The sequence below is a fragment of the Saccopteryx bilineata genome, chromosome X, assembly GCF_036850765.1.
Source record: "Saccopteryx bilineata isolate mSacBil1 chromosome X, mSacBil1_pri_phased_curated, whole genome shotgun sequence".
Lineage (NCBI taxonomy): Eukaryota > Metazoa > Chordata > Mammalia > Chiroptera > Emballonuridae > Saccopteryx > Saccopteryx bilineata.
In genome coordinates this window covers 41,116,376-41,141,350 of record NC_089502.1, presented here as the reverse complement: position 1 = coordinate 41,141,350, position 24,975 = coordinate 41,116,376, and the positions used below count along the sequence as shown (strand labels likewise).

Sequence of the window (24,975 nt, the reverse complement as noted above, 5' to 3'; positions counted from 1 at the left end):
AATATGGCCAGGGACGACTGTACTTGGGATGTTCTATAGGAAAGGAGTTGGAAAGAAAAAGACCTGAGGGAACTTTTCTCTTGGCCTCCCACAGTGCCATCTGGTGGAAGTCTGGGGATTTTGTTTCTTTTCATTCAGAATGCTTTTCTAGGTTGGGGAAGCTGTTAAAGGTCCTATTAAAGACACATTGTAAAGCATGGTGCTTACAAGCAGCAGGCCCAGCCTCAAACAGACCTGCATTTTAGCTCTGCCTTGGCTATCTGCTCGCTGTGTTACCTTGAGCAAAGTCACCCCACTTCTCTGCACTCCAGTTCCTTCTTCTTTAACAGGAAGTAATAATAAAAATACTCATTACAGGATTTCTGAGGCAAGGATTGAAAGAGTGAATGCTTGTAAAGCACCTAGCATAATGCTTTGAACACATTAATTGCTTTATAATGTCAGCTATGGTTATCTCATCACTAACAATAAGCAGATAGTGTTAGGGGAGCCAGAAGAGTGGCATTTACCTCAACCTTAGACCAGAGCAGCTGTTCCTGAGGATGTGACACTTAAGATATTTTGGAAGTAGACACTTGGGCCCTACTTCCATGTGGAAAGCAGTATCAGCAAAATAAGACAACAGGGTTGTCTGACCTATGGTGGCGCAGTGGATAAAGTGTTGACCTGGAATGTTGGGGTCGCTGGTTTAAAACCCTGGACTTGCCCGTTCATTTTATGAATAAAGGAATAATAATAAAAATACCTTAGTTGTGAGCATGGCCCCAGATGGGCGTTGCTGGTGAATCACATGCTGGAATCTATCTCTCTATCTCCCCCCTCCTCTCACTTGGAAAAGAAGAAAAAGAAAGGGAGGGAGGAAAGAGAAAAACAAAAAGAGAAAGAAAGACAAGAAATAACAAGTGTTAGGAAAGATATGGAGAAAAAAGAAACTGGTGCGCTGTTGGTGGGAATATAACTTGGTACAACCACAATGGAAAACAGTAGAAAGCTGACTCAAAAATTACAAATAGAACTATCATATGATCCAGTTATTTTCACTTCTGAGTAGTGGTCATCCAAAGAAGTGAGAACATTAATGTGAAAAGATGTATACACCTCCGTGCTCATTGCAGCATTTACAATAGCCGAGATAACACACACACACACACACACACACACACACACACACTGGAATAATTAACCATAAAAGCGAAATCTTTCCATTTGCAGCAACATGGATGGACCTTGAATGTATTATGATAAATTAAATAAATCACACACAGAAAGAGAAATTACCATGCAATCTCACTTGCATATGGAATCTAAAAATGAAGATGAACTCATAGATACAGAGAACAGATTGGTAGCAGGGATGTGGGGTTGGCAAAATGGGTAAAGGGGGTGAAAAAGTACAACCTTCCAGTTATAAAGTAAGTCATTTGGATGTAATGTTATGGTGCCTATAGTCTCTAATACTGTATTCCATATTTAAAACTTGATCAGAGAGTAAATCTTAAAAGTTTTTATCATGAGAAAAACCGAACTCTGCATGATAGACATTAGCCAGACTTATGGTGGTTGTTTCACAATATATACAAATCTCATAATATTGTATGCCAGAAACTAATACAAGTCGATTATACTTCATTTATAAAAATCATGAATAAATAAATCAAATGAATAAGAAAGTCTAAACCTTGAAGGATAAGTAAAATTTGGATAATGTGGGTTAAACATTTTCAAGGAAGAATAATATGGAGTCAAATACAGTCATGGCCTGTGCCAGGCACAGTTTGGAGAGCAGCCGACAGGCCCAGAACTGTTCATGTTTTTTTAAAACCATTTTTGATTCATCAATTATAGTTGACATACAATATTATATTAGTTTCAAGTGTACACCCTGATGAGTAGGTATTATTTAACTTTCTAAGTGATCATCCCCATAAATCTCATACCCATCTGACACCACACATAGTTATTAGAATATTACTGACTATATTCCCTATGCTGTACTTTACATCCCCATGACTATTCTGTAACTACCAATTTATACTTCTTAACTCTTCACCTTTGTTACCCATCTTCCTAACCCCTCCCATCTGGCAACTGTCAAAATGTTCTTTGTATCTCTGAGTCTGTTTCTGTTCTGCTTGTTGATTTATTTCGTTTTGCGGCAATGGGAAATTAGCAGGTCCCATACTTCCTATTTCACATAATGTGGATGAATGAAGAGCCACTGAAACATTATTGTCCCCAAAGTCATGATAAAAACAAACACGTGATAGTTGTTGACACCCTGGTTTGATTTTACTCTTTGTATCTAATTTCAAGTCAGCCTCAGCTTAACCACTGTGGCAACCATTTTCTCACTTGGTCTGGGTCCCAATTCCAGTAATTCCTTAAAATTTCCTCATCATTTTTCAGCTAGGGTCCTCACCATACTCATGGCACCCCAAAGTCAAAGGATGCTGGGCCATCCCTCATGATGTAGGGGTAAGGGTAGGTAAACTCTCTTGTTTAACTTTTTTTTTGTATTTTTCTGAAGTTGGAAATGGGGAGGCAGTCAGACAGACTCCTGCATGCGCCCGACCAGGATCCACCTGGCATGCCCACCAGGGGGCGATGCTCTGCCCATCTGGGGCGTCGCTCTGTTGCAACCAGAGCCATTCTAGTGCCTGAGGGAGAGGCCACAGAGCCATCTTCAGCACCTGGGCCAACCTTGCTCCAATGGAGCCCTGGCTGTGGGAGGGGGAAGAGAGAGACAAAGAGGAAGGAGAGGGGGAGGGGTGGAGAAACAGATGGGTGCTTCTCCTGTGTGCCCTGGCCAGGAATCAAACCGAGACTCCTGCACTCCAGGCCGATGCTCTACCATTGAGCCAACTGGCCAGGGCTAACATTTTATTTTATTGATTTTTTTAGAGAGAAGAGAGAGAAGGAGGAAGAGATAAAGACAGTGGTGGGCAGGAGCGAGGAGCATCAATTCATAGTTGCTTTTCATGTGTGCCTTGACAGGGCAAGCCCAGGGTTTTGAACCAGCGACCCCAACATTCCAGGTCAACACTTTATCCACTGCCTCATCACAGGTCAGGCAACCTTCTTGTCTTATTTCGCTGATACTGCTTTCCACATGGAAATAGGGCCCAAGTGTCTACTTCCAAAGTATCTCAAGTGTCACATCCTCAGGAACAGCTGCTCTGGTCTAAGGTTGAGGAAAATGCCCCTCTTCTGAGTCCCCTAACACTGTCTTCTTACTGTTAATGACGAGATAACCATAGCTGACATTATAAATAAAGCATTTAATGTGTTCAAAGCATTATGCTAGGTGCTTTATAAGCATTATCTCTTTCAATCCTTGCCACAGAAATCCTGTAATAAGCATTTTTATTATTACCTCCTTTTACAGAAGAAGGAACTGAAGCACCTAGAAGTTGGGCAACTATGCTCAAGGTAACACAGTTGGTAGATGGTTGGTCAGGCAGAATTGAAATGCAAGTTTGAGGAGCGGGAAGCATCAACTCGTAGCAGTTGCTTTTCATGTGTGCCTCTGCCTAAGGTGAAAGATCTAGAGAGCCATCCTCAGCACCTGGTGGCGCTGATGCGCTTGAACCAACAGAGCCATGGCTGTGGGAGAGGAGGAGCAGGAGACGGGTGGGGGGGGAGGATAGGAGAAGAGGGAAAGAGGTGGAGAAGCAGACAGTTGCATCTCCTGTGTGCCCTGACTAGAATTGAACACAGGACATCCACATGCCAGGCTGATGATCTACCACTAAGCGAAGTGGCCAAAGCTTCTTGTCTTTTTTATAATAGCTATCTTACATGCATGGAGTGATGGTACTCACTGAAGTTGTGACTTTCTTGAAGTATTTTCTGCAAATGTACTATGTTCCAGGCACACTGGCAGGCACTAGAGATTTAGCAGTGAATGAGAAAGACACAGTCTGGGACTATAGACATGAAAACAAAGCATTGTGACCATGTGTTAACAATACTTTTGAAGAAGAGGGATATATTTAGAATAGTGCTTTCCAATAGCTTTCACCACATAGCACATATATAGATAATATGTATGACTTCCTGGAATAAATGAATAAGAAAGCAACCTGCCAGGGAGCTCTGGCCACCCCAAAGGCAGAGGGCATTAATAATATCTCAGCACCCTGGCCAGTTGGCTCAGCAGTAGAGCGTTGGCCTGGTGTGTGGAAGTCCCAGGTTTGATTCCTGTCCAGGGCACACAAGAGAAGCGCCCATCTGCTTCTCCTCTCCTCCCCCTCTCCTTCCTCTCTATTTCTCTCTTCCCCTCCCACAGCCAGGGTTCCATGGGAGCAAAGTTGTTCCAGGCACTGAGGATGGCTCCATGGCCTCTGCCTCAGGCATTCGAATGGCTCAGATTGCAGCAGAGCAACACCCCAGAGGGGATGAGCATCGCTCCCTGGTGGGCATGACGGGTGGATCCCGGTCTGGGGCATGCGGGAGTCTGTCTGTCTGTCTGTCTGCCCGCCCTCCCCTGCCTCCCCCTCCCCCACTTCACTTCAGAAAAAGAAATCTCAGGCGCACCTACAACTTTTGAAGATCTCTCATCTAGAATTTCAAACCATGGCCCATGATATTGCTGCTGCTCTCAACCCATTTTGTCCTTGCAGACTGGTGGATCCTGGTCAGGGAACATGTGGGAGTCCAGCTCTTTATCTCCCCTCCTCTCACTTGGGAAAAAAAGGGTGTCATGTCTCAAAAAGTAAGCTCAATGGAGACTCTAAGTGGGTGTGAACACTGAAATATACTGAACTAAATTTGGATATTTTAAGTTCACCCAAGTTGTCTGGGCCTCTTTCTTCTTTTTTTTTATTTTGAAATTAAATTTAATGGGGTGATGCTGATCAGTAAGAGTACACTGTTACAATTCTTGCTATCTGCAAGTGTGGAGGTAGATATACACAATTGGTAGAGAATCTGAGGTTGAATTCTTGTTGACAAGTACATAGACTTTGTAGAATAGTAACTTTAAACCTGTCCATTCCAAACTGTGACTGGCCAGCTCTCTGGAGCTGTGCTGTCCAACATGGAAATGAAACTTAAAATTTAGTACCTCGGTACAATAACATTTCAAATGCTCAAGAGCCACATGTGGCCTGACTAGGTGGTGTTGCAGTGGACAGAGTGGCGGACTGGGATGCAGAGGACCCAGGTTCAAAACTTCGAGGTTGCTGGCTTGAGCACAGGCTCATCCCACTTGAGTGTGGGCTCACCAGCTTGAGCATGGCATCCTAGAGATGACCCCATGCTTGCTGGCTTAAAGCCCAAGGTCGCTGGCTCGAGCAAGGGGTCAGTTGCTCTGCTGTAGCCTGGTGAAGGCACATATGAGAAAGCAATCAACGAACAACTCAAGTGCCACAACGAAGAACTGATGCTTCTCATCTCTTTCCCTGTTCCTCTCTCTGACTCTGTCTCTGTCAAAAATTTTTTTAAAAAAGCCACATGTAGCTAATGGCTACTGTGATGGATAGCACAGACACAGAATAGTTCCAACTTCACAGAAAGTTCTATTGGACAACATTATTTTGTGAGGGCACGAACCAAACTGAGTTACAAAGAGCAATTAAATAAATAAAAAATAGAAAGTCAGTGAGCATTACATTCATTTTTCCACATAAACACTGTCTCAAAATATTTATATAAGCATCTGTGCACAGCATGATGAATCACAGCAAAAAAAAGTTTGAAAGAACTGCTTTAAATCATGTGTGCACAACCATGTTTTTTGTTTTTTTAAAGAGAGAGAACATGGGAATGACAGGGACTCCTTGTACTTAGTCGAGTTCTCACTTTTTGTGATGAAATCATCCACAGCCTCGTATTCCTACAGAAAACCTGGGGCCCAGATCATCATTACCAAAGTAACAACCTTGGGACAGCAAAATTACAATATGAAAGCTAATCATGATGGACCTTAGGGACTATTACTATATTCCTCATATCTTGTCATTCATCTTTCTCTTTTTGCAAAAGGTATCTTTTTTAAAGTACAGTTTGTTTTTTTCCTTAAATAAAAGGGAAGAAGAAACTAAGGTTAGGAGGGTGAGAGGGTGTTAATGAGATTTGTACATGGTTACAAAAAGAAAGTGATAGAATGAGCCCAGGCCTCCTCATTTCTAACACCAGAATTATTTCTACACAGTCCTCAGGGGCAAGCAATCATCCTTTATGGCCCAGAATGTGCTAGCCAATACATTAAACAATCTGACTGATGAATACTGCCTAGATATGATGATAATGGTGGTGATAGCTAACATCAGCTTGCTATGTTTTAAACACTTTATATGGATTAACTCATGTTACCTCACAGCCATCCTATGAGCTAGATCCTATCATCAGTCAAGCCTACTTTTGAGATGGAGAAATGCAGCTGAGGATGCTAAGTCATTTGCCCAAAGTCACAAAGCTAGTGAATAGCAAAGCCAGGAAATAGACTGAGGAAGTCTGGTTCTAGAGCTCTAACACCAATTAATATCCACCCTCATATAACTCAGATAAATTAATTTCTCCATAAACTTTAATTAAGAGTATACATGACAGGTATCATTTATTATCACCCACTAAGAGTCCACACAATATGATTATGTTCTGTCCCACAATATCAGCATTAAAGGGGATCTACTCTATTAATTGCATCAAAGTAACAGCTTTGGGTTCAAATACTACAAACTGGAATATGGCTGGGCCTTATACAAGCCAGGTTAACTGCTTAATGCAATTCCAAAAGCTTAAAGACGAGTCCTTTAAATATATGTATTTAAAAGTTTGACTAATGTTCTTCAAACCTGTAGATTTTATCTTGGCATATAATAAAACACAAATTTGCTTGATAACATGGGTGAATTTATTTCTTAAGATTCGAGTACAAACTTAAAAACAAGAACAGAGCTTTTCATCAGGAATAAACACAAAAATCTCAGTCACAATACTGTAATCGTGCACTTAAACAGAAATTACAAATATGAATACATTCTAATTTATAACTACATTTGAAAATTAAAATATTTCTTTCCAAACCCCAAATACCACACAAGTCTTTAACCTGTTTTTTATCTTAAGTCAGAAACATTTGTCCTATGCTATCAAGAAAATATAGGTGAGGATTATTAATCAATCTTTATGACCAAAGAAGCATTTACTTTCCTGAACTTTTGACTTTTTAAATCATTCACCTGTACCTCAGTTCTGAAAAACCACACAATTAACCTCCACTCTAGAAAAAAAAAAAAAAATGAATACAAAAATCAAGGAGGCAGGAGACTTTCATGTAATTAAAGCAAAGGTCACAAGTGTTCGACTAAGAAATGTACATAACTAGTAAATTTTTTAAAGTACACTTTATTTGAATGGCTGACATGTAGTAACAACAGTGAATGATTTAAACAGGTATAAAAATGTAGAATCAAAATTTTTAGGCTCAAGTACTTGAAAAGTCACTATGAATATGGAAATATCTGTTTACATAAATATGTATATTTCATAATGAAAAATCAGGGGGTAGTGGCATCTCCCTGGTCCCTTAACAATATTTGGATTTTCGCAAAGAATTAGCAGCACCCAACCTTAAGTGTTGATTACGTGTCTCTAAGGACCTATGCAACAGATTAGTTGGCAGTGTTCTAGCTTTCGGGGAGATGGAAGTGGGTGGGGTGCAAATATCTGAATATGCATGCACTCACACATTTAAAATCATCATTCCAAATGGGGGGGAGTCACATATTGAAAAAATCTAAGGAAATCATTCCTGAAGGATCAAGAGTGGGCCTGGAACAGTAGAAGCTGAATAGTAGTATACTTGATAATAATGGTTCGTCACTCTTCAAAGGCAAGTTGGGAAGAAAGAGAATACTCACATATACATAACTGCAGGGAGAACTTGCCTCGAATTTTACACTGCAGAACACTGAACAGAAATCTTTACAAAAACCTTCATTCTTGCTTATAATAACACCAGATGATTTTTTCCTTTGTACCACCATATACAAACATTTAAATAGTTTCCTTATAAATATTTTAGAGCAAAAAGAATGTATTTTGTTGCAGTGGTGGTGGCCCACATCTGTACAAACAATATAGGCAACATATATATACACATATGTATGTATATATATATATATATATAATGATTCAGAAACAAAGTGCAAAGAATAACAGTATTAAGAATTTTTGCTGTTTATAGTAACCATGGTTCAAGTGTGAATATCTATCGGGGATATAAAATCCCTGATTTTAATTAAATATTCAAAAGGAGCCCACGCGTCAAGTTACTGCACAAATATCACTCACTCCCTTATTAAGTAACTTCCCTTCTCCCAAATCCAGCATTTTCCAGTTTCTAAGCTCTTTCCACAAACAGGGAAAAAGTAGTAACAGTGTGTTCTTCCCTTGACTTCCCCAAACATCCAAGTTAATCAATCATTCATAGATTCAAAGAAAATATTGGGAAGTCTTTCATCATAACCCGCTTTGCTAAAATTAAAGCAAAATGAAAGGCTTCTGAAATATGAACTATTGCTCAAGAATCTAACCAGCAACCGCAAATAGACCTTAAATCCTAGTGTAATTTAACATGAGCACATGTAAAAAGCCATCCTGCTACTGAAGAGAAATTCAGAGTCTAAATCCTTTCCAGGTTCAGCGCTGTGTAAAGGGGCTTAACTCGAAACATGACTTCCTCATCTTTTCTAACAGAGAAAACGCTGCCTGTGAACATTTTATTAACTTCCTATCATTTCACTCTTGCCCTCAGTATATTTTGAACAGAGAAAGGCAATTTTCAACATTTTTTTCAAATGTATTTAAGTATTCTTAAGTCATTCGAATAATTAACAGTTACTGACTTTAGACTTCCAAGTTTCAAAAAAAGCAGTTCAATTTCCCTTTAAATATATGACTGGATATTTTTGGTGTATTTATGTTGTTTAATTCTTACTTCAGGCACTGCAATTATTCACAATATACAACAATTCTATGTCTAACCTAGGCAACAATTATCAATCCTAAAATGGTTTCCAAGGTGTTCTTTGATTCTCTGTTATATTATGATTGAATTTTCCCTTCAGGATAAATGCTTGGAAAAGAATTTTAAAGGACTGTAACATTTCTGCTTTGAGTAGTGTTAATACATATTTTTTGTCATGCTTAATATTTTTAAGCTTCTTCTGAACTAGGAAGACAACAGACATTGGAAGATGCAAATTTCCTCAAACTACATTCTACTCCAACTCTAATTTATTTTGTTCAACATTTAATATTTTCTCATAAAAAGTATCAGGCTAATTTTTAAAAACAGAGTATTTCCTCTAAAATTCATAACACAGCTAAAGAGAAACAACATTTCAATTTTAGCTTTACTAGAACTATGCAAAACTAAGTTAAAGTTTACTCAACAATTACTTGAATCACTTTTTTTTAATTACCATGTCTTTAGAATGATATGATATACTTTACATTCTAACACACAGCTCAAAAAGGTGTAAAACTCTAGAACTGAAGAACCGCCAGCCACCTCCTGCACAACTGGAAAGAGAGCGCTTTATTTGCCCCCATACATTCGCTCAATGTCTTTGAGGTAATGGTTCTTCAGTTCCTTCCTTTTCAGTTTGAAAGCATCAGTGACCAAACCAGTCTCAGGGGTCCATGGCTCTGGGCTTAATCGAACCTTGATTGGAATTTCAAAGCGCTCCAACTTCACTGAAATGAAAAGGGGTCAGGAGCAGGGGGTAGGATTTGGGAAAATGGGGGCAGAGTGGGAGAGAAACAATTAATCAAACAAGAAGTTTGCAGGATTTACCTAGATGATGAAGGCGAGGAGACAAACATGTAATTGTGTGTTAATAACCGATACCACTATCTAAAAATTTCCTTTCATATTTCTCAGAGTATATATAAATTGCTTCAGTTGGATTGTTTTGGTCTATGCAATTCTTATTCAAATATATATGCAGACACCCTCCCTATTCAGAGTCTTTCTACTTCCTCTGCCTGGAGTGTCCTCCCCATTGCAGATGCACAGCGCCCTTCCTTACTTCTGCCCGTGCCTGCTGGAATGCCCCTCCTCGGAGAGGACTTCCCTGAACAATCACAACAAAACAGAAGTTTCTCTGTCTCTCTGTATCAGGAGTCAGGAACCTATGACTCATGAGCCAGATGTGGCTTTTGATGGCTGCATCTGGCTGGCAGACAAATCTTTAATAAAAAAAATAATGTTAAAATTATAAAACATTCTCATGTATTACAATCCATTCATTTCCTACCACTCATGTTCATGGTTGCAGGTGGCTGGAGCCAATCACAGCTGTCCTCCGGGACAACACCAACTTTGTATTGGATAATGCATATGGTACACGGGTCGTTGTATGGCTCTCATGGAATTACATTTTAAAATATGTGGCGTTCACGGCTCTCTCAGCCAAAAAGGTTCCCGATCCCTGCTCTATATCCTCTTATACTATGTTTTCCTCAAAAAATACTTAACATCTAACATATTATATATTTGCTTCACCCAGTGGTGGGATTCAAATAATTGAACAAACGGTTCTCTGTCCTAATGAACATTTCCAGTATAAAAACAATATACCAAAAGGCAGTTTATTCTTTCATGCATTTAATACTTAAATAAGAATAGAAGAGATATACAAACCTAGATTATGTTATAAGAGTTTTAAAATATTAATGAAAAATAGTAAATAATACCTGACCAAACACAATAAAACTGTTATTTAAGATATTTCCATATTGTTTCTTGATTGGCATCCTCACTTGCAATATTTTCCCTCTATGGACGGAATGGACATTACTACGAAAGCTTTAAACAGGGGTCCCCAAAGTACGGCCCGCGGGCCACATGCGGCCCTCTGAGGCCATTTATCCGGCCCCCGCCGCACTTCTCAAAGGGGCACCTCTTTCATTGGTGGTCAGTGAGAGAAGCATAGTTCCCTTCGAAATACTGGTCAGTTTGTTGATTTAAATTTACTTGTTCTTTATTTAAATATTGTATTTGTTCCCATTTTGTTTTTTTTTTACTTTAAAATAAGATATGTGCAGTGTGCATAGGGATTTATTCATAGTTCTTTTTATAGTCCGGCCCTCCAACGGTCTGAGGCACAGTGAACTGGCCCCCTGTGTAAAAAGTTTAGGGACCCCTGGCTTAAAATATGCTGTTGCACAGATGAACGTTAAACAAGAGTAAGGAATGTCAATTTGTGATTTTGACATGGGCTACTGCACAGGCACCCACTTTAGAGAGAACCCTGATGACAAGTGACATTTTAACCAGTTTGCCGAACTCAACAAAAAATTAGGCATTGGTTCTGTCGAACTGGTGCGAACCAGCTGAATCCCACCACTAGTTTCATCTACTGGAATGTAAGCTCTATGAAAGCAGTTTTTCTTTTGCTCACTGCCATCCACAGGGCTACAATGAGAGCCCTCAATAAATATCTATACATTTATGCATTCATTCTACAAAAAATTAAGCCTCTAGACAACTGTTCTTCACAAGCTTTATTATATATCCAAATCAGAAACAAAAAGGGTATTGTGAATTTCATACTTTTAAATAGTATAAGGTGCATCATATATATTATTTGAGAGACAACTCAACATACTGAAAGAAATTAACAAAATAAGGACACAGAAGCAATTGATACAGTATTCCATAATTTTAAATTCAATAAATTTACATGTCACCAAGTTATTTATTATTAATACTAGCAAATTCTGAAGGCCCATTAATAATAATGTGAATCTACACTTGAGCTTTATTTTATACACAATTACTTAAAATGGCAATTTTGAAGCAACAGATATCTGCATGTTAAGAAAGTACTGCTAACAGTCCAGGTGACTTTATTATTTTGTTTTGTTTTGTTTTTTTATAGAGACAGAGTCAGAGAGAGGGATAGACAGGAATGGAGAGAGATGAGAAGCATCAATCATCAGTTTTTCGTTGTGAAACCTTAGTTGTTCATTGATTGCTTTCTCATATGTGCCTTGACCGCGGGCCTTCAGCAGACCGAGTAAATCCCTTGCTCGAGCCAGCGACCTTGGGTCCAAGCTGGCGAGCCTTGCTCAAACCAGATGAGTCCGTGCTCAAGCTGGCAACCTCTGGGTCTCGAACTTGGGCCCTCCACATCCCAGTCCGACGCTCTATCCACTGCGCCACCACCTGGTCAGGCCAGTCCAGGTGACTTTAAAAACAACTTGGTTTCAGTGACAAGTATAGAAGAAAACAAATTTATGGAAGTTTTTGTTCTAGTCTGTGTTTTACCAAAGCTTGGTTGAATTAGTGAGTTTCGTATTAAAATGAAGAAAATTGTAAAGCTGAGTGTGAAAAATAAACACACACACACACACACACACACACACACACACAAAGCCTTGCTCACATTAACCATGTCTACGCTGTTGACATATGACAGCTCATTACACAGGAGTTCCTGATATAAGCTTATCTACTCCCACGGTCACATTTAGATCTTAAGGAAATAGTTAAATTCTCAACTATGGATTTGGCTCAACATTTTATTTCATATTATTGCCCCTACTTACACAGGTTCTGTTCCAGAAACACTAACAAAATTGGGACAAATCAGGCACATTACTTCAATTGCACACAAGAAAATTCAGCATATTTATTTTAAAAAACTCCTATATTTAATCTTTATTATTTAAATTCCTCTTCAACGCCAAAAAGAATGCATCAGAGGTTTCATTTTGGGAAATCCTAAACATTACCTAAATCCTAACCATAGACTATAGAGAGCAAAGAGCAATCACACAGTTTCCTATCAACAGAATAAACTGCCATGCCAACAAGTAGGAAAGATTAGGGGAAAGAAAAAAACAAAAATTATTTTATCAATGCTTGTGTCATTTTCATCTGAATTACCCAGAACACTATGAAATGTGATCGGTAGGTGGCAGCAAAGGGCAATGTTTCTAGCCATTTGTAGCTGTCAGATCATCCCAAAACATTTCGTGATACTACATATACTTCACATTTATATTTAAAATATGAAAAGGACTGCTATGAAATATGTATAATTTCATACCGATATACTGAATACAATCCAGACTATTTTATACTTTTTGGCATAAGTGTTGAAATTATTATTTCAAAAACAGTTGGCAAGAGAAATCTTTGTGGCATAGAAAAGCTTATGATTTATACATTTAGCTCATATTTAGTTCATTATCTAATCCTGAGTTGTTCAATTTCACTCCTTATTCCAGCACAGAAAAGTTACAGGGACCTAGCAGGCCCTAGAATTTTATTCAATTTCTACCTGATGGTGGTACAGCTTGATTTTTCCCAATGATTGCTTTTCACACATATGCAATGACAAACTATTCCAGTATTATTCTACTTCATTAGCACATTCAGAGAGTGACTAAGAATAATAGTGTACTGGCCAAAATACTTTACGAATTGCTACATTTAAAGGAAAGAATCAGAATTTGTATCAATAAAACTTTAGGTATCCTGGTAAAATCAATATAAAAAGTGTGCTATACCAATAATACCATCATTAACAAAATCATCAATTGGCCACTTTCTTTACAATAATAAAAGGCAACTGTTACTTAAATAACTGTAGAATATCCCGAGTTGACTGTAAGAATGTTCTTCTTGAGGAAAAATAGTTTTTCAACTTCAACCTTATAACTTATATAACTACCTATATTTTGAAACCAAAATGAAACTTAAATAGTTAATTTAAAAAATAAATATATATATATATATATCCTTTGATTCAGAAATTCCATTTTAGGGATTTGCACTAAGACAATCATTACATAAGAAAATAACTGCATATACCAGATGTGTGTTATATTTGTTTACAGTCGGGAAAAACAACAAGAACTGAAATGGATATGCTTATACTGGGATACTCTTTAGTTATTAAAATTATAATGCAATTCTTCTCTATCGACTGACACAGAAAAATATCAATGAAGTTGCTAGGTAAATATACATACAAGAATGCAGTGTTACCAACCAAAAATAACTACTATCAAGTTATTTTTACATCCTCCTTTATAATTTTCTGTATTGTCCAATATTTATAATGAATACAGATAACCTACAATCAAAAAATGATACTTTGCCTAACTGGTGATGGTATAGTGGATAGAGAGTCGACCTAGGATGCTGAAGTCCCAGGTTCGAAACTCTGAGGTTGCCAGCTTGAGAAAGGGCTTGCTCAGCCAACTGAGCAGACTCAACAGCTTGGGTGCGGGGTCACCAGCTTGGCTTGAGGCCCCTGGTCAAGGCCCATATGAAAAAGCAATCAATGAATAACTAAGGAGCTGCAACTATGAGTTGATGCTTCTAATCTCTCTCAAGAAAAAAAAGAAAAGAATAGAAAAGAAAAGAAATAAAAGAAAGAAAGAAAAAAGAAAAGAAGAGAAAAGAAAAGAAAGAAAAGAAAGAAATATCATTATTTTTAGGAGGGAAATTCAACAGTTTAAAACTAGGTTAACAGCCTTTAACTAAACATGAAAGTGACACACAGTTCAACTCCGCTTCCCCTGGAGAATAATAATTTAAACAGTTAAAATACTTTTAAAATTAAAAAGACATTAACCCCAAGGAAAGATAAACTAAAACAAAAGAAAGAGGACACTGGGTTAGAGAGTTCAACTGAATTTAGAAGACCGAAAACAAATGGACTAGCAGTCACTGAGTGGGAGCCAAGAGAGCTAAAAGCTCACTGCAAACTAGGAGCCCAAGAAGGAAACCAACCTCCCGAGACAGAAGCTCGGAAGACAGAGCTGAGCAGTACACTGTTTGGAGAACAGTCCTCTTCATCCTGCTCTTCCCCAACGAGGCTGGAGACAGGTCTACTGTTTGGAAAACTATGAACTTGAGACTTTCGACTCAAGGACATAGGTGCAACAGAGAGAGGGAATAAAGATGGGGATAGAAGAATTCAGGGAGGTTAAGGCTCACTCATCTCACCCCCGCCCTTTCCCAATTTCCTCTATTTGGCAACCAGAATACTGGCAGTCAGGCTAATAACTGATCCCAGGCAAGAGAATGGAGAAGTCATCTTTTGAGAAATGGAATGACCCAAGACGCTAACATTTAAATAACTTTTCAGTGAAGCCCAGTAAAATTTACAAACAGGTTTTCAATACCTCATTCTCAAATGTGAATGGACAGACAGGGTCAGCAGATATGTGAGAGGCCATGACCAAAGCAAGCAGACAGCGGAACTTAGAGAAACTGCCAATGACAGAAGAAAACATGAAAGGAATCCTTTCAACGTTCTCAGAGGAATAAGAGATAACACAATGACTAAATTCATGGAAAAGCAACCGGATGTTATTGAAAAAACAGTGCAAAAGCAGGAAAGAGATGAAAGAACAGTGCAAAAGCAGGAAAGAGACCTGGAAAAGAAAACTATGATGATGGAATTCAAAAGATGTAAGATGATGGCGGAGGACGCTGCCAGAATATAAACAAAAAGGATGATATAGAAAACCAAAGAAAAAAGAATAAAATGAGAGGATTAAGGCAGGAGTCCAGCCTCCATGTCAAATGTCCCAGATGAAAACACAAACACAGAATATGAAGGGGAAAACTGAAAGAGCAGCCAACAAAGGATACACGGTATTTCCAGAACTGAAGGGCAGAGACCTCCACAATAAAGAGCCCACACACTCATCACACACAGTGCTAAACAGTAAAAGACCCAAAGAAGGATACATCATTCTGAACTATGAGAACAAAGCTGGACCATTCCGAACACAAGCTAGATGACCACTTTATTTATTTAGCAGGGATGTTGTAACATGCAAATAATTAGATAGGTTATTCTACTAATGTAACACTTAAAAATTCTTCCAACATTGAGACCAGGTGGTGGCGCAGTGGATAGAGGACTGGGATACCGAGGACCCAGGTTTGAGACCCCAAGGTCGCCAGCTTGAGCGTGGGCTCATCTGGTTTGAGCAAAAATTCACCAGCTTGGACCCAAGGTTGCTGGCTCAAGCAAGGGGTTACTCGGTCTGCTGAAGGCCCACGGTCAAGGCACATATGGGAAAGCAATCAATGAACAACTAAGGCAGCGGTTCTCAACCTATGGGTCACGACCCCGGCGGGGGTCGAACGACCAAAACACAGGGGTCGCCTAAAGCCATCGGAAAATACATATTTATTTATGTATGTCGCGACCCACAGGTTGAGAACCGCTGAACTAAGGTGTCGCAATGTGCAACGAAGAACTGATGATTGATGCTTCTCATCTCTCCATTCCTGTCTGTCTGTCCCTGTCTATCCCTCACTCTGACTCTCTCTCTGTCTCTGTAAAAAAATAAAATAAAAATTCTTCCAACATCGAAATTCATTATACATATTTAAGAGGTAGGTTTTTAAAATTATCCATTTTATTAAAACAAAACAAATAAACAGACATCTTGAAGAACCTCATGCACAAGACACAATGAAATGAATCTAATGAGCTTAAAGTCAAGCAATTTCTTACTTACTGGCATTTGCAGCTTCTCTAATTTCTTTCAGTATTTCAGCCTCCATGGCAGGGTTATTGCAGATGTCAACCCAAGTTCCTTCCACACCTTTCTGTTGTGCCAAAAGGGTCAACCTTTTCTGATTAGGAACCACAAAACTAATCACATAGGACTGGTCACTAGAAAATTAGAAAATAAAACAAAAATAGAAATGAAAGCACTGAGAACAACTATTCTTAATTTTTAAAATAAAATAATACATTACAAAGTAATTGCAAAGACACATTTCTTTTTATTACAGTTTCATTAAGAAGTAATAAAGCCCACACTACCGGCATAAAGACAGATAATATAGACCAGTGAAACAGAATAGAGAGCCCAGAGAGAAACCCTGCATGTATGGTCAAATGTTCTTCAACAAGGGTGCCTCGACCAGTCAATGGGTAAAGGACAGTTCAAATGCTATACAGATGTTTACTGGAAACCTTTGCATTCTTATTGACCAATGTCACACCATTAAACTTAATTTCTAAATTAAAAAAAAATTACCTTTTGGCAAAAGCACAGATGTTGTCAATAAGCGGACAGTTCTTCAATGCCGCTTCCACCTTCCCCAGGGATACATACTCTCCAGCTTGTAACTTCACCAGATCTTTCTTACGATCTGTAAGTCATGAAGAATGTTCAGTGATCTATGGTCCATTTTATTAAGGTCTGTACAATTCTGATTTTCTTTCAATCTCACTGCTTTGAACTTCATTTACAAAGATACTTCTAAAATCTTGTTATACACAATGCTTGCCTATACACGTCACTCAAGAAAATGCCTAGTTAAAATAAAGAAGTACTACAGGCCCTGGCCGTTTGGTTCAGTGGTAGAACATTGGCCTGGCATGTGGATGTCCAGGGTTCAATTCCCAGTCATGGCACACAGGAAAAGTGTCCATCTGCTTCTCTACTCCTCCCCCTCTCACTTTTTACTTCTGTCTGTCTGTCTGTCTGTCTCTCTCTCCCTCCACTTCCCCTCCTGCAGCCATAGCTAGATTGGAGCAAGATGGCCTTAGGTTCTGCAGCCTCTAAGAAGAGCTTGGTTGCTGAGCAATGCTCCAGATGGGCAGAGCATCGCCCCCTAGTGGGCTTGCTGGGTAAATCCCGGTCCAGCACATGCAGGAGTCTGTCTCTGCCTTCCATCCTCTCATTTAAAAAAAAAAGCTATAATAATATAAAGAAGTACTAGCTGAAATGTTACTCACTATACTGAACACTTTAATATTTTATCATCTTAAACATTATAATGAAGTTAATAGAATAAACAGGACTTTGGGCCCTTCAATTTGAATGGCAGTTCTGGCAGTTGTGACCCTGGGTATGTCGGTTAACCTGTCCACCTCTCGATTTTATCAGGGGTAATGATGCCTTCCTCATGCAGGCATGTAGTACAATGTCTGCACAGAGAACATGGTCAATAAAGGTTAATTTACCATTTTCCCTATGTGGCATTATCTTGTTAAAATGACAGCACTCTAAGAATGTACTGACACAAAGGAGTGTGGCATGAATAAACCAATCACCAGGTTGCCTCATGACCTTTGCATGAATGTTGACTTGCCAACTCATAGCCTGGGAACCCACTCTATGTGCCAACAGAAACAATCTTTGTAAGGATGAAGAAAAAAGTGGGGATAGTACTAATTCAAAATTGAACCCAATTTCTGTTTCCTGGAAATTTTCCCAGCAGCTCAAACTTCTAGATAAAAATATCAAATTTCCCCAGAAATCTTTAACTATATTCAGGTTAGATACGGTCCCATGGACAGATTTACATGGATCACTAGAAATATGACTGAGGAAATGTTATGGCTTTAAAAAGGACCTGACCGGGATTCTACAGGTTAGTCCTTATCAGCAAGTCAAATGTTTATTTTAACTTTTGCCTGATTAAAGTGAATAGCATAAGCGCCATGTGGAATAGCTTTTTGAACTTATAAGTCTGTTTCAGTAGGCTCAAAAAGAACAGACCCAAACCAACTGACATTCTAAGAAGAACAGATTTATGTTGAGGATTGACAGAATTTTCTAAGGTTCAGGACTAGTTAGAGCCGTACAAATGGCTGCCAGGGTAAATGCGTCCACGCTGCCTCTTGGGTGGGGAGGTAAACGGTGAGGATGGATGAGAATAGGGTGTTTATAGTAGATGGTTACATAGAACCATGTGCAGTTGACCCAAAAAATACCTCTTCTGAGCCATTTTGCTTCTAATTATTACCTATCTGCTATTTTCCTGCCCGTCCTCCCAGCCCTAACACTGCTGCTACCCCTGACTTAGTAGAGGCAGGCAATGCCCTACTCTAAACATTTGACAAAATCAACTCATTTAATCCTAACAAAAGCTACAGCAAGCCAGTATTCTTGTCCCTGTTTTACAGATGGAGAAGCACAGATGTAAGTTAAATACCTTGCCCAAAGTTTAAACCAATGGAATCATCACCCCTATTAACGGCTTGACTAATGTTATCTTTTATACATGTTGAAGTTGCAAAACCTAAGGAAAACCACAGAAAAGGAAAAACACTGACCAATAATCTGCAAACATCCATCTGGGTGGAATTCTCCAATATCACCAGTGCAAAACCACCTTTGGCCATTTTCGTCCACAGAATAATCCTCTGCCGTTTTCTCTTCATTTTTAAAATATCCCATAGAGATATTCTGTCCACCAATTACGATTTCACCTCTGGGATTTGGCTTGTCGTGAATTGTATAACCGCCTGGAAGGAATTAAAACACATTAGTTACTATTTGAAAACAAAAATTTGCTTGCCTTAGTTCTTAAAGCTCCTTTGCAAGTATTTTCCTGCTGATCAAATTATACATCAATTTATGGGAGAATATCAGTTTGTACTTATTCAGACTTATGTGACAATAGTGGATGACTATGATCTCAGAAATACCAGTCTCAATGACAATTACCAACCATCATCCATCCTAAACCTTCCCATGAACATAAAATTACACACTGAGAAGAACATCATTAAAGCTTAAGGTTCAAAGAACTCTGTTAAGAGAAAATTGTTCCCAAGGAGGGTAACACTGGGAGCTGTTAGAAGTAAATTAATAATACATTGATAACAACACATTTCGGATTTTTCCTAAGGATGTTTTAATCAAAGGGAGCAGGTAGTAAGTGATTACCACGGGCAACATTATTAAGTCAGAACGGGACACAATGGGAAACAGAAGAGAAATTTCATTTTCTTCATTTTTCCTATGGCTAGTTTATTACTTTAAAAATTAAAGCACCAAATTAACTGATAATAATTATTAAAATATTTCATCACAATTAATTACCTATTTATTATTGAATAAAGCTTACCTTGAGAGAAATATATAAAAACCTGTATTTATAAACTGATATGCTGATTAGATTTTATGGCATACAAGGATTAAAAGCAGTCTTCACCCTTTAGTTGTTAGATGCTCTTTAAATTGAAAACTATTCAATATTTAAACAGGACAAAACCCACTGTATGTAAAACATTAAGATTCTGCTTATTATATAAAGCAAAGGTTCCTTCATAGCAAGGAAAACTCCAAATAAATACATATCCAAAAATGGACCCACTTCCCAAAACTGACATTGAAGCACACCACCAGGAAATCAGAAAATAAAAATTCAAGTTAAAATATTCCGTACCAAGTTTTACTATATTCCTTGTTTCTGTGATTATACAGCCTAATAACCTACTTCATAAAACAATTTTGAAGCTGGTACCCAAAACACAAGGATACATATAGTATCCTTAAGTATAAGAAACACAGTTTGTTCTTGTATTATTATTTCTTGTTATATTATTAATTGTATTATAACTGTAAACCTACTTTTGGCTACCCCTCTACTATCTATATTTTCTTCAGTTTTCATTCAAGAATTGGATGGGCATTATCATGGGAGAAAGAACTTATTCCCAGGATGTCAAATTCTTGGGAATGAAATCGGCTCTTCGATGTGTTTTTTTTAAATGGTTCTTTGCTCATAAAGTACCAACAATAATGCATATAATGAGCAAGCCCTGTAGGAGAAACACTGTTAGAAACTTTTAAGTTTATGCCAGATAAAGCCTATTCAATTTCTGGGTTGAATCAACCTAAAGGATATCCTATAAGCTGATCCCTTAAATTCTCAGTTTGTGGCTCCGTCACAATCTGCGTATTCTTGTTTAAAATCTTAAATTTTTATTCTTCCTTTATCTGGTAAGGCTAGGTTGTTAGGTATTTGCTAATTTTGTAGTAATGTATATGGTTAGTACTTTTTTCATGATTTCAAAATGAAACGTAGGAAGACAAAATGGTTTCCTTTTGTCTTCAACTGACTTGTAAAAAGAATGATCGCCAATGTCCATAAGGAGCAGGTTTCTGCTAAGTGGCTTGCCTTGGCAGTTACATGTAAAAATCCGACTATGGAAATTGCTAGACAGCTGAGTCTCAACTATGAAAATGTTTGCTGGGCTCAAGATCTAAGAAGAGGTGTGTGTGTGTGTGTGTGTGTGTGTGTGCGCGCGCGACACGAGAGAGAGAGAGAGAGAGAGAGAGAGAGAGAGAGAGAGAGAGAGAGAGATATGTCACTCAATCCCCTGAAAATGACACATATCCTTCTCCTAAACCAGGATTGCCTCACTAAGAATTGTTTCCCCTTTACAATCGAGTGTTCCCAAATTCGGAATCATCATGACTAGAGTGGCGAGATTTTCTCTGACGGTTGGCAACCTACCAATGTTGCTGAGGAAAAGGAAAGCGCAGGGAACAAGCAACAGACAACCTAACACTTTAAATAAATGGAATCATAAGGCTCACAAAACTAGAATCACTAGCACTTGTCATAAAATTCTTACCTTCCTGCCAGTCTTTTAGCTTAATTTCACAGCAAATGAGAGGGGCTCCCACTCTGCCAGTAGTATAGTCGGTCACTGTGAGGGGGAAAAGTAACAAAAATATTATTAGCAAACCACATGCCAGACTCACACCAATGTCATAATAGGAACAGAGGAGCTACAGCCAGATTCTGAAAGGTGGCAATAGAAAAGAACCCAGCAAAAAAGGTACCAAGTGTGATCAGTTTTCAATGTCAACTTGGTTTCAACAGTGTAATTGATTTCAATGTTCTTACATCATTTCTGTTTGTCACGGCTATATTTCAGATTTTTAAGCACAAACATCTGTTAAAGGAGAAGAGCTGGCTCCACCATTATCTGTGTGGATTCTGATAAGATAGATTCTGATTGGGATTCCTTCTCTGCCATTCATTGATCAGCTGTGTTACTTTAGAGAAGTTATTTAATCTCTCTAAGTCTCCATTTCCTCATCTATTAAATTGGGATAGTAACGGAACCTATTTCATATAGAAATACACTGTGAGGATTAAATGACATCAGACATGGGCAATACTTAACACTTCTTGGCAAAAAATAAATTGTTCAGTAAATGTTAGCTGCTTTTGTAACCTGTGATTATTACTACTAACATCAAGTATTTATCAACAACCTATTATATACCTAGCGTTATATTAAATATTGTGAGGACAACCTAAGGATAAGACCCTGCTCTCAATGAGTTTATGAACAAACTACCTGGGAAGAAATGCATGTGAAACAATTCAGAGCACATTTAAATACTAAACTGCATGGTACCGACGGTGATCACAATGGTGCATTAGAAATTAAGAGAGATTTATGTAAAATGAAGCAGTTCGGGAAGGCTTAAGTGTCGCAGTGGATAGAGCTGGACTGGGATGCAGAAACCCCGAGGTTGCCAGCTTGAGCGCGGGCTCATCTGGTTTGAGCAAGGCTCACCAGCTTGAGCCCAAGGTCGCTGGCTTGAGCAGGGTGTCACTAGTCTGCTGTAGCCCCCTGGTCAAAGCACGTATGAGAAAGCAATCAATGAACAACTAAGGTGCTGCAATGAAGAATTGATGCTTCTCATCTTTCTTCCCATCTGTCTGTCCCTATCTGCCCCTCTCTGTCACACACACACACACACACACACACACACACACACACGGGAACAGAAAATACAGAGATGAGACTAAGAATGCCTGTATGAGAAACAGTGAGAAAATTGGCTTGTTTGGAGAAAAGAGCCAGGTACAGATCGTGTGTAGGGAATGGAAAATCATAAATGGTAGGTACAATGGTGTCAGTTTAAAGATGTCTTGAAAGATAAGCTCACCAGGCGTGAAGTAGTGTTTGAGGTGAGGTGGCTGACAGAAGTATACAGGATGAATCAGAAGGTATGTATTAGAGGCGGACACAGATGTCAAAAGGTAGACACAGCCACTGAAAGCTTACTGCCTCCCAGCAGTATGAAGTTTTATAATAAAAGGTTAGACGCCAAAGGGGGTATGTCAAGAAGGGAGTGAGCCAATAAAGAAATGGGAAGATCTGATAAAAATTTAAAGATACTGAAAATAATCAGAGGACTTTAAAGCTAATACCTTGAATGGCTTTAAGGGTGATAACACCACTGTTACATATACTTTGGTAATGGAGAGAGGGTTTGGGATAACAGCATTTGAACACTGTGTTCAATGTTGCACACAGTGAGTTTAAAAGTGAAAGTAGGATGATAATCAACAAAAATGCCTATACCCACTGCTTTACAGCCTGGGATGATTTTGCCACTCAGAGGATATTTGGCAATGTCTGAAGATATTTCACTGTCACATCTGTGGGTAGTGGGTAGTAACCAGTATCTAGCCGTTCAACATTCTACAATTCACAGAAGAACCCCCAACAGGAAAGAATTATCTGGCTCAAAATTTTGATAGTGCCCATGTTGAGAAATCTGCTATAGGCTGTTGAAAATAACAAAAGAAAAACAAACAAGTCACGGCAGGAATGTAGATTCAGGACAGAGCAAAAAAAGTGACACTTTGTTCCAAGAGTGCAGTTCTCCAAAGAAGAGATCTTTTAGAAAGAAAAGGTTATGGGACCACGGTGACCATTCTGAGGACTGACAAACATGGAATACAGGTGTGTGCAAATGTAAGTTTACAGTTGTTCCTATGGAAAAGAATACAATAATTAGTACATAATAATACAAGAATAAATTCTATGTGTTACATACTTACAACTGTAAACCTCCTTTTGCTCACCCCGTATTTACAAGGCTTAAAAATAAGGGTACATATGATGCTGAACTAAAAGTTTCTAAAACTAAAACTATTTAAGTTTGCCTTGAATCCTGACACTACTTAAGAGGTATAATATGACCATGGTTCCCAAAGGCAATGTAAATGGGCTTTCTGAGTAGTGACTAACACAGGACTGCCACATTAACCATGCTTACCTTCAGTAACTGTCCCAGCACCACACGATTCCGTCAATCCATAACCCTGACCAACGGGGCAACAGAAGCAGACATTCATGAATCGGTGTGTCTGAGGTGACAGCGGAGCGCCACCAGACAGCATCATACGGACATTCCCTCCTAACAGAGCCTTCACCTTTTTAAATAGTATCCTTAATAAAAGAAGGGATAAAATAATGTTATTCTTGGAAACACTAATTTACAAGCTCTAGGAAAGATTTCTCAATGTTGGTTGAGACACTTAAATTTCAAAACCATGGTAATGAGGAGAGGTTAACCAAACAACAAGTAGTAACACCTTGAAAAAATGTCACGTAACAGTTTTAAAAATACAAAAAAAAAAATGCAGTGTTGGGAAATCGCTTAGATGCACAGTAAATGAAATAAAATGATGTCAAAGGAAAAAATATTTTAAGTTATCTTGGAAATATTTAGTCATCTATCTTTTCTCACTTCCAAAGAAAAATGTTTCCCCAGCTCCATGCCCTAGGACTGCATTTAAACTATTGTATTCATATACTTACTACACTATTTTATGAAAACAGTAAGTCAGAAAACTTCATGCAGAATAAATCTTTCTCTAAATCATTTTTATTTTTTTAATTATAATTGACATATAGTATTATATTACTTTCAGGTGTACATCCCAGTGGTTAGACATTATATAATTTACTAAGTGATCACCCTGCTAAGTACTGAACCCATCTGACACCACATATATTGACTATGTTTCCTATGCCGTCCTTTACATCCCCATGACTATTTTCTAACAACTAATTTGTACTTCTTAACCCTGTCAGATTTTTCACCCATCACCCCCAACCATCCTCCCATCTGGTAACCTTCAAAATGTTCTGTTGTCATGAATTCCTTTAAATTATCTTCCTTGTAAACTTTGTATCTGTCCTTCAATTCCAAATTACAGCATTGCTTGGTAAAGAAATGTTGGCTAGAAGTCCTGTTTTTTATCACTTTGACTATTTCCTGCCACTCCCTTCTGGTCTGCAGAGTTGAGAAATCAGCTCCTTTATAGGTACTTTTTCTCTTGCTGCTTTTAACTTCTGCATTTTTTTATGATGTATCTTGGTGTGGGCCTCTTTGGGTCCATCTTGTTTGGGACTCTCT

The 24,975-nt window shown here is 38.4% G+C and overlaps 1 protein-coding gene across 12 annotated transcripts in view; it reads right to left on the bottom strand.

The window, feature by feature from the left end:
* Positions 1-6,833: 6,833 nt before the first annotated feature.
* ACSL4 (acyl-CoA synthetase long chain family member 4) overlaps positions 6,834-24,975 on the bottom strand; it is a 105,932-nt gene continuing 87,790 nt past the window's right edge. For all 12 annotated transcript variants that reach the window (XM_066248675.1, XM_066248670.1, XM_066248672.1 and 9 more), the window contains 6 exons: positions 23,830-24,002; positions 21,378-21,452; positions 19,065-19,256; positions 17,038-17,152; positions 16,510-16,667; positions 6,834-9,705 (listed from right to left, as the gene is read on the bottom strand). In XM_066248675.1, coding sequence (XP_066104772.1) covers positions 9,548-9,705; positions 16,510-16,667; positions 17,038-17,152; positions 19,065-19,256; positions 21,378-21,452; positions 23,830-24,002 — 871 coding nt within the window. In that variant the 3' untranslated portion in view covers positions 6,834-9,547. The remainder of the gene's footprint in view (positions 9,706-16,509; positions 16,668-17,037; positions 17,153-19,064; positions 19,257-21,377; positions 21,453-23,829; positions 24,003-24,975) is intronic.